Genomic DNA, 15908 nt, shown 5'->3' on the forward strand with positions numbered 1-15908 from the left:
TTTCATCTACATGACGGGCTAGAAGTCCTGGAGGGCAAAACATTTTCCACAAATGTTTAGATCACCTCTCGAAAGAATAAAAATAAATATATGTGAACAAAATGCAAGTTTTGGCCATTTGCAATACATATTAAGCACACGCAGCAATATTTCAATCATTAAAAGCAGTGTGAAAGTATATTAAAAGACCAAATCCATAATACAATTTATTTATAATAGGCACTTTATACAGGGAAGTAGATGCCCCTAGAATAGGAATACAAAATGCTAAATGGTTAAGTGTTTTTCTCAAAATGGTTTTCTATGAAAAAAAATAAAAATAAACATATGTGAATCTTTGTACATTGTGTTTGTATTCTGGTTTCATCTGCTTGCCTGTACAATGTATACATCATCAATAAGGTAAATGACTGAATAAATGACAAAAATGTGGTTCAAACCCCAACCCCAGCATTCATTCTACTCCTAAAATCTGATTGGTTGACAGGAATGTTGTCAAGAGCATATCCTTAATGGCAAAAACATGGAAAGAATATTGATCCAACAAGAAATCTTCTCAACAACCTAACAGTAACAGCAGTCTCCTCTCACCTCCACCATTCTTTCCGCACAGATATGGGAACCTCCACACATTTCCCAGCCCAATGGCATATTCCAACACAGGACAATAGAAAGTCAAATTTTCCTTTCCAAGATCCTCTATCTGGTACTTTATTCTCATTCTCCTCTTCTACAGGCACACTGTTGTGATCCAGGTGCTCAATTAGGACTGCCTGCTTCACGTCTGAGGGTGAGTTGAGGTCCACTGTGCTCTGGCCAGTCTTCCCCATCACAGGAACAACATCACACCAAAGTCAGATAATAATCCACCTCAGTCCAGTACTGTATTATCCGTCTGTTGAATGCAAGGCTAATGACTTTGAATGTTTTTAAATGAACACAACACTTCATGCGCTTTGAAAAAAAAAATGATTTAAAATATTTAATTGTAATAATTACTGCATTTAGAATTTTACTGTGAAATTAATCCATGCTATTTATTTATTTATTTATTTTTGTTTTCTACAAAAATAAATTGTTTCAAAATTGATCAGAATTATATGTAGTAATGATATAGTTTGTATATTTTAACAAATGAGATGTTATAACATAGTTGTAAAACAGTTGTAAATCAGTTATAACATAAGTTAAAAAGTAAAAATATGATATATTTGTAATTGTAATAGTGGCAACGTATGCTTTGTACTCCATACACTAAATCTACCTACTGTGATGTATTTTTGTGTTTTACCTATGTTTTACCTATGTGACATCTGTGTAAACTGCTCTTGTTCTACTCTCCCATGTAATTTATCTTTAAAACCAATTAAAACACCTTCTTTCTACAAAGTGCAGTTCATGAGAATTGTTAACTTTCCAGACATATGTGCCGATTATCAGACTGCCTTAATAGAGACACAAATTCTTATCCATGTCCTACCAATGTGATGAATCCATCAATTTTATTTGTGATAAACTGCTTTGAAAGTCTGTAACCTGCATGCCAATGCATAACAAAACCACCGTCCGATGCCTCATTGTTTTCATTTAATGAACAGCCATTATACATTTAGAAACAGTATCATTTAACCACAGGAAGCAATTAAATGTGAGTCAAATTTGCTTCAGGCCCACTGAGTATTTGAAATATTCCCAACATTTCCTCTGCATCCTTTAGCTTAAGAGGAAATTGAATACATGAGAAATTGAACTACCACAAATTTAGAGAAGTGTGGTAAAAAACATACCTCTGAGATGTCTTTATTCTGTAGTCAAGTGAGTCGAGATGCCATCAACTAGAGGTGAACTGAAATTCTTCATTCACAACAGAGCCAAATGAAACTAAGCCAATGTCCCAGCTAGGGCAAAAAGTTTCCCGTTTTCTCTCTCTCGTTCTATGTATCTGGAGGAGCCCTCTATGCCCTTGTGTTCCTGTGGCTGATATTGAGCTGCAGATAATAAACTTTGACTTGTTGTTTGATAGGATTATCGCTTTACCACACTGAAACCCCAGGGCTACTAAACAAAAGTCAATTGCAGTGTTCTCGTATTTTGTATGTGTGTATTAGTTGTGTGTCAGTGTGTGAATTTGTGTGCAATGATTCTTTTGCCAGTTTGGTTGCCATGGGATATCCCCTTAGAAGAGTGCTCCGTTCTAGCATTGAAAGATCTTGTTAGGATTTAAAAATGAAGCAGGCACAGTGCCTAAAATACAGACAACATGTGGTCTCCCAAAAATGACCCCAAAAGCATGACTTTATCAGTTAAGACCTCTAAGTTATGACTGATACTGTACATTTTTAATTGGTTTGTAAAAGATGTTATGGTGAATAAAGCAGATGTTAAGTCAATAAATGTTTGATACTTTAATACAGCAGAGTTTATCTCAGAGTTGATCATGTGTGGTCTACAAAGATGATGATATGTTTTCTCTGTTGCCAAGATGATCCATACCGTTGCAGTGACAGCATAGTAATAATGGTAACTCTTTAGAATAGGTAACACCTATAAGTTGATTATTAGCATGCATATTACTAGAATATTAGCCATGTATTAGTGCTAATTAAGAAGACATTATTATTGCCTTATTATAATTTACTTTATTCTACATCCCTAATCTTACCCTATTCCTAAAGCCAACAACAACATTACTATAATAACATTAATAATTCATTACATTTATATAGTGCTTTTCTAGGCACTCAAAGCACTTTACATAGTCTGTCAGCCATATTGTGCCAGAACGCCGACCACACACCAGCCAATAAGTAGAAATGGGGATTGTTAGTAGGCCATGATGGTCGGAGGCCAATGGGAATTTAGCCAGGATGCCGAGGTCACAACCTCTACTCTTTTCGTAAGACAACCTGGGACTTTTAATGACCATAGAGAGTCAGGACCTCGGTTTAACATCTCATCCGAAGGACGGTGCTTGTTGACAGTATAGTGTTCCCATCACTACACTGGGGTGCTAGTACCCACACAGACCACAGGGTGAGCACCCCCTGCTGGCCTCACTAGCACCTCTTCCAGCAGCAACCTAGTTTTCCCAGAAGGTCTTCCATCCAGGTACTGACCAGGCTCAACCCTGCTTAGCTTCATTTGGGCAACTAGTCTTGGACTCCAGGGTGATATGGCTGCCGGTACTAACTATTAATAAGCAGCAAATTAAGAATTTATTGAGAGAAATGTCATAGTTAACAAGTCTTACCTATTCTAAAGTGTTACCATAATAACATAGCAATACACTAAGTAATAAGCTGCATCTACTAAATCTCGCTGTATTATAAAGTAATTGATAATGGACTTTTTTTATTTGAAAAGAAGATTAAGCAAGGTGTGAAATCATACTTGGCTTTAACAACACTTTCCCAAATGGTATGCTCCATAGAGAAGTTTCTGATGCCTGTTGGTGGTTGGGTGCCTGTTGGTGGTTGGGTGCCTGTTGGTTGGTTGGGTGCCTGTTGGTGTCGCTGTTGGACAGTGTTTTCTCTACTTCCTGTTGGCCTTCTGTAGCTAATCATAGCTCCATGTAGCTGTTTTTATTTTATATTTTTTCTCTATAATCTTTCTTACTATCACTGTCTGTTTGTTTGTTTTTTTTTTAATTGTAAAATATAACTTAATTCACACCATATTTCTGATATTACCGATCAATCTTATCAGATTAACTTTGATCGTTCACTCTTCCGTGACTGCAGCACACCTGCAAAGCGTTAGCACTCGTTAGCTTGTCATTAGCGTTTTCTTTTCTCCTCTCCTCTCCTCTCTCACGCTGCAGTTTTCCACAAGTTCATCAAACAACCGCAGTAAGAATATTTCATCAAGCACGGTGAGTAATGGCTTCTCCTACAATTGTTATTTGCACCTCTTGCCACATGTACAGTTTATCTATCTCTGTCGCTGATGAGGGATTCACATGTGATAAATGCAGGGAAACAGTTAGGCTGACAGAGAAGATTTCAGAATTAGAGACACGCATCCAAACTTTAATTGAGGACAGTAAGAATGTTAGGGCTCTAGATATGGCTTTGGATGCGTCTAGCTCAGGGATTCCTGTACATTGTCCGGTTCCAGCAGAGCCCCTGCAGCAGGGCAACTGGGTGACGGTGAGGCAGCGTAGTCGTGGGTCAAAACACCGCTCTTCTGTTCCGATCAAAACATTAAACAGGTTCTCCCCACTCAGTGATGCACCCACTGAGAAACCTGATGAAAGTGCTCTAGTTATTGGCGATTCTATTGTACGGAACGTGAATATAGAGACACCAGCCACCATAGTCAAATGTTTACCGGGAGCCAGAGCGCCTGACATCTTGGCAAATTTAAAAGTGCTGGCTAATGCTAAACGTAAATACAGTAAGATTGTTATTCATGCCGGCGCTAATGATGTTCGACTTCGCCAGTCGGAGATCACTAAAAATAACTTTAAAGAGGTGTGTGAACTTGCAAGCACGATGTCAGACACTGTAATATGCTCTGGTCCCCTCCCTGCTTACCGTGGTGATGAGATGCATAGCAGATTGTCATCACTCAATGGCTGGATGTCTAAGTGGTGCCCACAGAATAACATAGGTTATATAGACAATTGGACGAGCTTTTGGGGCAGACCTGACCTGTTTAAAAGAGATGGTCTTCATCCCTCCTGGGGTGGCGCCACTCTTCTGTCTAGAAATATGGCAAATAGTCTTAGTGTTTATACTTGACTAACTGGGGCCCAGGTCAGGAGGCAGACAGACTGGCTAAACCGACCGTCTGCTAGCTGCCTCCCGTCACAGAGGTCAGTTAATTCTCAGCACATAGAGACTCTTTCACCTAGATATCACACTATAGAGACTGTGTCTGTTCCACGAACTAGAAAATACAAAAAACGTCCAAACCAAGTTAAGGTTAACAATTTAATTGAGGTTCAACAAATAAAAAACAAATGCAATATGGATAAACAAATGATAAAGATTGGCTTATTGAATATCAGATCCATTTCTACGAAAACACTTTTTGTAAATAATATGATAACTGATCATAATATAGATGTGCTCTGCTTGACAGAAACCTGGCTAAAACCTGATGATTACATTATTTTAAATGAGTCCACCCCCCAAGATTATTGTTATAAACACGAGCCGCGTCTAAAAGGCAAAGGGGGAGGTGTTGCTTCAATTTATAATAACGTTTTCAGGATTTCTCAGAGGGCAGGCTTCAAGTATAACTCGTTTGAAGTAATGGTGCTTCATATAACATTATCCAGAGAAACCAATGTTAATGATAAATCCCCTGTTATGTTTGTACTGGCTACTGTATACAGGCCACCAGGGCACCATACAGACTTTATTAAAGAGTTTGGTGATTTTACATCCGAGTTAGTTCTGGCTGCAGATAAAGTCTTAATAGTTGGTGATTTTAATATCCATGTCGATAATGAAAAAGATGTATTGGGATCAGCATTTATAGACATTCTGAACTCTATTGGTGTTAGACAACACGTTTCAGGACCTACTCATTGTCGAAATCATACTCTAGATTTAATACTGTCACATGGAATTGATGTTGATAGTGTTGAAATTATTCAGCCAAGTGATGATATCTCAGATCATTATTTAGTTCTGTGTAAACTTCATATAGCCAAAATTGTAAATTCTACTTCTTGTTACAAGTATCGAAGAACCATCACTTCTACCACAAAAGACTGCTTTTTAAGTTATCTTCCTGATGTATCCGAATTCCTTAGCATATCCAAAACCTCAGAACAACTTGATGATGTAACAGAAACTATGGACTCTCTCTTTTCTAGCACTTTAAATACAGTTGCTCCTTTACGCTTAAGAAAGGTTAAGGAAAACAGTTTGACACCATGGTATAATGAGCATACTCGCACCCTAAAGAGAGCAGCCCGAAAAATGGAGCACAGCTGGAGGAAAACAAAACTAAAGGTATTTCGTATTGCTTGGCGGGAAAGTAGCATATCCTACCGAAAAGCATTAAAAACTGCTAGATCTGATTACTTTTCTTCTCTTTTAGAAGAAAACAAACATAACCCCAGGTATTTATTCAATACAGTGGCTAAATTAACGAAAAATAAAGCCTCAACAAGTGTTGACATTTCCCAACACCACAGCAGTAATGACTTTATGAACTACTTTACTTCTAAAATCGATACTATTAGAGATAAAATTGCAACCATTCAGCCGTCAGCTACAGTTTCGCATCAGACACATCTATAGTGCACTATAGACCCCCTGAGGAACAGTTCCACTCATTCTCTACTATAGGAGAGGAAGAATTGTATAAACTTGTTAAATCATCTAAACTTACAACATGTATGTTAGACCCTATACCATCTAAGCTCTTAAAAGAGGTGCTTCCAGAAGTCATAGGTCCTCTTCTGACTATTATTAATTCCTCATTGTTATTAGGACATGTCCCCAAAACCTTCAAACTGGCTGTTATTAAGCCTCTCATAAAAAAGCCACAACTTGACCCCAGAAAACTAGTTAATTATAGACCAATCTCGAATCTCCCTTTTCTGTCCAAGATACTAGAAAAGGTGGTATCCTCACAATTATATTCCTTCTTAGAGAAAAATGGTATATGTGAGGATTTCCAGTCAGGATTTAGACCGTATCATAGTACTGAAACTGCTCTCCTTAGAGTTACAAATGATCTGCTCTTATCATCTGATCGTGGGTGTATCTCTCTATTAGTTTTATTGGATCTTAGTGCTGCGTTTGACACAATTGACCACAACATTCTTTTGCATAGACTTGAACACTTTGTTGGCATCAGTGGAAGTGCATTAGCATGGTTTAAATCGTACTTATATGACCGCCATCAGTTCGTAGCAGTGAATGAAGATGTATCATATCGATCACAAGTGCAGTATGGAGTACCTCAAGGCTCAGTTCTAGGGCCGCTACTCTTCACGCTTTATATGTTACCCTTGGGAGATATCATCAGGAAACATGGTGTTAGCTTTCACTGTTATGCTGATGATACGCAGCTCTATATTTCCTCGCAGCCCGGTGAAACACACCAATTTGAAAAACTAATGGAATGCATAGTCGATATAAAAAATTGGATGACGAGTAATTTCTTACTGCTAAATTCAGAAAAACAGAGGTGTTAATCATAGGGCCTAAAAACTCTACTTGTAATAACCTAGAACACTGTCTAAGACTTGATGGTTGCTCTGTCAATTCTTCGTCATCAGTTAGGAACCTAGGTGTGCTACTTGATCGCAATCTTTCCTTAGAAAGCCACGTTTCTAGCATTTGTAAAACTGCATTTTTCCATCTCAAAAATATATCTAAATTACGGCCTATGCTCTCAATGTCAAATGCAGAAATGTTAATCCATGCATTTATGACTTCAAGGTTAGACTACTGTAATGCTTTATTGGGTGGTTGTTCTGCACGCTTGGTAAACAAACTACAGCTAGTCCAAAATGCAGCAGCAAGAGTTCTTACTAGAACCAGGAAGTATGACCATATTAGCCCGGTCCTGTCCACACTGCACTGGCTCCCTATCAAACATCGTATAGATTTTAAAATATTGCTTATTACTTATAAAGCCCTGAATGGTTTAGCACCTCAGTATTTGAATGAGCTCCTTTTACATTACACGCCTCTACGTCCGCTACGTTCTCAAAACTCAGGCAATTTGATACTACCTAGAATATCAAAATCAACTGCGGGCGGCAGATCCTTTTCCTATTTGGCGCCTAAACTCTGGAATAACCTACCTAACATTGTTCGGGAGGCAGACACACTCTTGCAGTTTAAATCTAGATTAAAGACCCATCTCTTTAACCTGGCATACACATAACATACTAATATGCTTTTAATATCCAAATCCGTTAAAGGATTTTTAGGCTGCATTAATTAGGTAAACTGGAACCGGAACACTTCACATAACACCGTACTTTCTACATCATTAGAAGAATGGCATCTACGCTAATATTTGTCTGTTTCTCTCTTGTTCCGAGGTCACCGTGGCCACCAGATCCAGTCTGTGTCCAGATCAGAGGGTCACTGCAGTCACCCGGATCCAGTACGTATCCAGACCAGATGGTGGATCAGCACCTAGAAAGGACCTCTACTGCCCTGAAAGACAGCGGAGACCAGGACAACTAGAGCCCCAGATACAGATCCCCTGTAAAGACCTTGTCTCAGAGGAGCACCAGGACAAGACCACAGGAAACAGATGATTCCTCTGCACAATCTGACTTTGCTGCAGCCTGGAATTGAACTACTGGTTTCGTCTGGTCAGAGGAGAACTGGCCCCCCAACTGAGCCTGGTTTCTCCCAAGGTTTTTTTCTCCATTCTGTCACCGATGGAGTTTCGGTTCCTTGCCGCTGTCGCCTCTGGCTTGCTTAGTTGGGGTCACTTCATCTACAGCGATATCGTTGACTTGATTGCAAATTAAAATAGACACTATTTCAACTGAACAGAGATGACATCAATGAATTCAATGATGAACTGCCTTTAACTATCATTTTGCATTATTGAGACACTGTTTTCCAAATGAATGTTGTTCAGTGCTTTGGCGCAATGTATTTTGTTTAAAGCACTATATAAATAAAGGTGATTGATTGATGGAGCATTTCAAGGAATACATAAGATGAATTTTAAGAGTGTAGAAAAAACCAGGGCCCGTATTCATAAAGATTCTAAGAATCCTCTCAGAAAACTCTTAATTTAGCTTAAAAACTTTTACATGGGAGTTTTAGCTTAAGAGCGATTCGGGACCTATCTGATTTTAAGTATAGGGTCTATTCTAATTCTCACTTTGAAGTTACATGTGTAATTCTTCTTATTTGACCATTCTCTCTCTCTCTCTCTCTCTCTCTCTCTCTCTCTCTCGAACACACACACACACACACACACACACAAACACACACACACACACACACACACACACATTATATGTGTGTATATAAATTCTTTTTTTATTAACCTTGCTTTTAATTTCCTATAAGGTATTTGATTGGCTTAGAATTATAAAAAATTGTTCCACTCTTTCCAATTACAGTGATTGCTGTCCTATTTAAGTGGCGGTTTTAATGTTGGTTTTAATGTATCAAACATGGAATCAAAACCAAGGAGGATGAGAAAACCAGACTGGACAGAGGAACAGTGTTTACTGTTAGCCCAGTTAGTGGATGAACACAAGGCCATTCTTAAAGGAAAATTTGGGGCGGGTGTCACAGCAAGAGACAAGAAGTAGACATGGGAGCAAATAGCACAAACTATTAACGGTTCATTCCCCCTGCTTGTGCACACCTATAAGCCTGCTATATTCATAAATGCAGTTTTTTGAGCCTGCAAGGTGGGAATGTCCAGTGGAAACTAAATGAACTGCGACACAATAAGATGTTCTGAAAGTGCTGTAATTGTTTGTGTGATCACTGCTTACAGAAGATTGTGACAGACCCAAATCATCACTATTGCATTGTTGCATTTTCCCAGTTGCCAAATATTGTAATGTAGTGATTACTTTAATTTTTGGCACTATGGCATTTCTGCGCTGTGTTGGAGATGTTAGCACGTCTCTAATAAGATCAGTCACAAACATGATCCCTGCACAATCTAATCTATAGCTTCTTATTAACTCATAAACTGTCATCCATTGTCTGCAACACATTTCTTCTGCATCTTCGTCTTTCTGCCATTTTCTCCTCTGCTAAAGAAACTCTTAAGCCTCTTAAAAGTCCTCGTCTGTGCTCCTAACAAGTTTGACCTTAAGACCTCTTTTAAGGGTTAAGATGCTTTCTGAATTACTTTTTTCTTTACTAGGATTTTTTCTTTAATTTTAAGAGTAAACGCCCACATTTCTAAGAATTTTCTTAGAATTTTGTCACTAGGAGCTACTTTTTACATTAAGATTCTTTATGAATACGGGCCCTGGTCATTTAAAAAAAAAAAAAATGGATATCTGAAAAGACAACTGGCCTTTATGTCTGCAATTCTCTTTGGTCAGATATGGTCAATAATTTGGCAAACCCTGAGGTTTTCTGAATGCACTTTGTTTATTTTTATTTTTTTATAAATACTGGATAAATACTGAAAATACTGGATAATATAAGGTAACATGGATTTGGGTTAGGGATAGGTTTAGAGGTAGGGGTAGGTTCAGGGTAAGTACCTACAGTTGTTATTACCCAGTTATTGTACTATAACAAGTATATATGTACACGTGGAACAGGACTGTAATATAAAGTGCTACCAGTTTTCCCATTCATTCAAAATATGTGCATCTAAATACATTTCTGAAAAATATAAAAAAGCGTACCTATACATATGAATCGCTACCTTTTCCACTGAAAATAAACACTAGACTTTTATTCCTTTTAACACAAAATATGATTTACAGGTCATCAGTTTCGATTAAAAAAGCCTAATTTTGCACAATTACTTGAAGAATAATATTTTATATATCTGGAAAAAAAAAATGTACATGCTGCAACATTTCAAAACTGATTCTTTTGGATGTAAGTGTCATAATATTTAGCTTTATATGTATAGATCACGATAGTTCATTAACTTTTAGTGACACTCCCTGGATATTTGAATTATGAACCTGATATGTACCTGAAGCAACATACTAAAAACACAGCAATATGCTTCTATATCAATAAAAAATAAAAAATAAAATAAAAAACCTGACAGTGTCACGTATTGAACCCGTGTTTTAGCACCACTCAAAGAACATTTCACTTTATAACTGATGCGATATGTGCAGTAAGGTAAGTAATAACAATGTTGCAGAAATTTATTTAGAGGAACGTTTTTCGAATGAGCCTGGGATGAGTTTTCCTCTACATTCTTTTGATGCGCAATATAAATTAACAAATTTGCTGAATATTTACTGTATAAGTATCCTAAAAAAAAACACTTCAAGTCCTATAAATAATAGTCCTAACATGAAATTCCATTTAGTCCCTACATGAAGCAAATAACTGTCCCATTGTTACTTTTGATTGGATTAGAGAATAATGGGTGTCCATTCCTGCTCCTGAAGGGCCACCTTGATGCAGAGTGCAGCTTTATCCTGCTTTAAAACATCTGCCAGGAAGTTTCATGTAATGCCAAAAGATTCCAGAGTAACTGCAATCAGGAGGTTTACTAGCTAGTTTAGATGCATTTCCTTAAGGCTGGAGCTAAACTAAGCTTAGAGCATCTACTGCAGAAAATAATAATGTGCTACAATGCAGGAATTACAAAAATTTTAGCCAAAAGTATGCGGCTACCTGAACACCACACCCTTTGTTTGTCACACATTTAATTTTAGGATTTCTCCTTCCATTGTTGCCGCAACAGCCTCTATCTTCCATCTTCCTATCTTCCAAGCTTCCAGGAATATTTTCCACTAAATGATGTTGGCAGGGATTTGATCCCATTCAGAAACAAAAGAGCATCAGTGAGGTCAAACACTGATGTTGGGTGATGGGCAGAAAAATTCCACAGACACAATGACTCAAACAGGATGGGATGAGCTATGGGCCAAAGTTAAAATCCAGAGTTAGGGGTTTGTTGAGCAACAGCATTCCTCATCAAAAATGTGGGAAAATCTGGGACAACTGTGAATCTGTCCAGAACTGTCCGTCCATATCTGGTCCATTCCTAATTAGAGAGGGCATAACACACAATAGCAGAGTTTTCTTTCTGTCTGTGATAACAACTGCTTACACACCTCATACATCTGGCTGGGTGGAAAGAAGAAACATGCCACATCCCAGTTAGAGTATGCCTGAAGCCATGTTAGGAAACACACTTTTCTATTGGATTTTTGAAGATTTTGTTGTTTGATAAAACCAGAATTGCTAGGCAATATGTCAGGTTAAAACCTTATAAGCACCTCCTGGTGGGAATATTGCTACACTGTAGTACTGTATGGTGATGATAGTTGTATGTCTTGTATGTATATATTCTTCTTTTAGTGAATACCACAATTTTGAAGAGAGATGAAAGTCTGATGAGTGTAATTTTCAATAAAGTTACAATTTATGTTATAATAATATTATCCCTACTTTCTACAAACAGATAAAGTCTAGGATTTCTGCGATATGTGATCATTTGTGGTGGATATATTTTTTCTTTATCCAGTCAGAAGAAATGAGCATGAACTAAAATAGAAAAACATTTACCAAATACATTCCTCTGCACAATAATAATAATAATAATAATAAAAGAAAATTATTTGGCAAAGCTAGAGTGAGTAACCTCGGGACTCCATGTGTCCTGTTGACAGAATTGGACAGTTCTCATACGAGCAGTTAGCTTCAAAAGAGCACCTCTGCTATGAGTAATAATTGGGAAACTGACCAAGAACACTCCTATGAACCCCATCCACTTCATCTGTGTCAATTTCTTTGTGTGAAGCACAGTCCTCTACAATCACTCACTGGGCGACTGGCATATGGGTTTAAATCATGGCACAAAATGTTTAGTTTTTAAGCAATGACAGTAAAAAAAAATGGTCAGTGAATTAAAGGACAACTGCTTTTCACTAAATAAACAATTTAATTGAGAAGGTAATGTGTGTTTTGAAATGTAAAAAGTCAAAGGATTCAAATTGAAATATTCAAGTGTATTTTTTTTTTACTAGCTCGTTATTATATTATATATTAGTTTGAATTATATAACACATGACAAGCAGTGACGCAATTTGCTATATTAATAGCTGTGCAGTCGCACCATAATATTGTGTGTACAGCTGTGGCCTAATGGTTAGAGAGTCAGACTAGTTACCTGAAGGTTGCTGGTTTGAGTCTTTGTGCTGGCAGGAGTTGTAAGTGGGAGGAAGTGAATGAACAGTGCTCTCTTCCACCCTCAATACCTATGGCTGAAATGCCCTTGAGCAAGGCACTGAACCCCAAGTTACTCCCTGGGTGCTGGATATATATCTGCCCACTGCTCTGGGGGTGTGTTCACTTCTCACTGCTGTGTGCACTTGGATGGGTTAAATGCAGAGCACCAATTCCAAGTATGGGTAACCATACTTTATTTATTGAAACAAAGACAGTAAGACATGGTTGAATAAACTACAGAGTGTTAATTCAAATAAAAAATGGTATATAAGTGGTAGGCTATTTTAGAAAGGAACATTTAAAAGGTGAAAAAGAAGAATTAGGGAGAATTAATAAATTATGAAAGATTTTTTTACGCTTGTGTGAAAAATGTTTAATCATGCAATCAACAAAAAGTATGAATACAAGTATTATAAATTGTAATTTAATCTAATTACAAGTACTTATTTTTTGAAGTTAGATCACGTAATCCAGATTACAAGTAATCAGTTACTCGCCAGTTTGTCATGATCACCAGTTGGAGTGCCCATGAGCTTCAGGGGGTAGGTACGCCACCCCAGAATCTCCTTCCATAGCTGGGAAATTTTCTACAAGATACTTGATCTCAAAGTGCAACAGGAAATTGGAATTCCACTCAATGAGGCTGTTAGGAGGAACAATTTGCTGAAGGTACAAAATTGCTGCAAGGTCTGGGGCAAATCACACAACACTGTCATCTGAATATCTTTCATCCCCTCCCTCTTGTCTCTCAAATGCACACACTCTCTTTCTCTCCACTGCTCTAGTGATGTAGATTTATGTCCCCTGTCACAATATTTAAAAGATGAAATTCCTCAATGTTACTCTGCTACAGTATCTATGCATGCCAGGGACTCATGCAGCTCAATATCCTCTGCATTGATTTAACACATTGGTAGGTGTGACTTGCATTGCCACACATGCAAAAGAAGCTCTACACAACTTTTACTGCAAACTAATTGTGTTCTTCATATTTTTTGTCTATTTATCGATATAAAATATAAAAAACTTTGTTACAATGAATTATCCAGAAAGCAACATAGCATAATATGAACAATTTATATTTATTATACATACAACTCATTGCAGTTTCCATCTGAAATGAGAACTAGTGGCAACAACTTTTGTTCTTTTTCTCACAAATTATGATTAAACTGGAAGAATGTCAATTAATTAATATTTATTTTGTGTGGGTCCTTGCACTTACCAAGTGCATTACACATGAACTAATACATTTTGACATTTCCATCTCATAATCAGTTCCATATGTCAGTTCTCTGGCAAAGTAAACTTGCTCAGTTGCTCACCTGGTACAGCTCTTGCATTTTGGAGCAATTGGGTGAGAGTCTAATAAAACACAAGACATGATAAAAGAGCTCAAAGACTCGTAGAAGTGGCATGGTTACTTCAGCAAATGTACTTTTATCCTACGTTAACACTGTCAGTCAGGTTATAGGCTTAGTGTAGGTGGTACATTATTTTCAAAAGTGATAGAGCATTACATTTTTACTGCCAATTACCAGACATTTCATTTCTGAGCTGATGTGAACTTAATTCAAAATATATTCTCTGAAAACAATTCTAGATCTCTCATACAGCTTCACTTCTAAAGTAAATTAATCTTGTTTTAAGAATGTTTTGAAATTTTTACAACCATATACAAAAGAATGTTGAGCCAAATGTTTTCTGCAGTGTGATTAATGCACAGTATATGAACAAGTATATATGAGTTTTGAGGGAAAATGATCCTCAGACCTAAGTGCTTGAGCAAAGAGGTCAAGTGGTGACATTCAGATGTGAACAGAACACAAAAGTTTTTAGAGTGTGACTGCAATTTAAATAACACAGTTATAACAAGCAAAACATTCTCAGTGGCTATTCATGCATGACAAGACATAAACATGTAAACTGAACAGGTAGTGCGGCATGTTTGATTGTGTTAACAAAGTTTCCTCCCAAGAAAAGGAGTGTGTTAACTTTGTAATCTCACTGTGTCTCCACCATAAGCCACACAGGTTCATTGTGGGGTGTAATTAACCTATATTGATTAGAGGGCAGCATATAACGAACGAGTGATGAAAACCAACTCTGACAACTCCAATTCTTTGCCTGTCGCTTAACGATTGCAGGCAAGGACAAGCCTAATGCAAGTAACCTCTGATTTGCTGTTGACATTGGACAGTGGCTGCATTAAAACAGCGATTTGGATTTTAGTCTTAGTCTTTATATTCCCAAAACAAGTATGCATTAACTTTGTACTTCTTCCAAAACATCCACTGCCACTCGCATTTGCTTTGTCAACTTATGTTTCCTAAGTCATGCTTCTCTTGGCACACAGTGTTGATAAAGATAAAGAAACTACTAAAATACACCCTTTAAATAACTTAGCTTCTTGGCTAGCCCCATGCATATTAATATTCAGTTAGAAAAACATTGATGTAACACTCTTGATAGCTTTTTCCTGTCTTCACACAAACCATCATGCTTCCACTTTTTACAGCAGCAGCCTCTTTAGCCCATAAAGATTGTACGTTAATATGCAGTCAGTTTGATGTGTGCAAGAGACTTTCAATTATTAGGACAAAATGCAATGTTGAATGCACTTCTTGTTGTTAATTATGAATTAATGTTAATTATTGTTGTTAATTACTTTATTATAAAACAAATGGAGTATATTTTCTAAATGTTTGTATTTTTATGTCAAAATGATAAAAGATGATCCTATTTAAATCAATATAATGAATGAGTTTGGTTAAAAGTAATAAAAAAGTAATTAAAAATAGTCTGATTATATTACCTAAATTGTGTAATGTAATGGATTACATTTCTAAATACTATTTTTGTCATGTTATTTGAAATGAATAACAAACTACAATTTGTAAGTAATCTACCCAGCTCTGCTTAATTGTATTTCTGATTTTGAAACAAATCAGCCCCTTCGAGCAGGACTTAAGGTTTCCTGGATGTAGACAAAATCAAAGAGACGTGGGAAGAGTGCCGATGCAAGATATTAGCATTATGACATAGTATACTAACTAGGGCCGGGAC

At 37.1% G+C, this 15908-nt stretch overlaps 1 protein-coding gene across 1 annotated transcript; it reads left to right on the forward strand.

Moving 5' to 3' along the window:
* Positions 1-3504: 3504 nt before the first annotated feature.
* On the forward strand, positions 3505-4744 carry LOC127972677 (uncharacterized). Its single transcript, XM_052576365.1, has one exon. The coding sequence runs from the start codon at positions 3879-3881 to the stop codon at positions 4740-4742; it is 864 nt and encodes a 287-aa protein (XP_052432325.1). The 5' UTR covers positions 3505-3878; the 3' UTR covers positions 4743-4744.
* Positions 4745-15908: the final 11164 nt, after the last annotated feature.

The sequence above is a fragment of the Carassius gibelio genome, chromosome A4, assembly GCF_023724105.1.
Source record: "Carassius gibelio isolate Cgi1373 ecotype wild population from Czech Republic chromosome A4, carGib1.2-hapl.c, whole genome shotgun sequence".
Lineage (NCBI taxonomy): Eukaryota > Metazoa > Chordata > Actinopteri > Cypriniformes > Cyprinidae > Carassius > Carassius gibelio.

What these genes read in the sequence shown, in the direction of transcription:
- LOC127972677 (XM_052576365.1), top strand. Translation starts at nt 3,879, where the DNA reads ATGGCTTCTCCTACAATTGTTATTTGCACCTCTTGCCACATGTACAGT.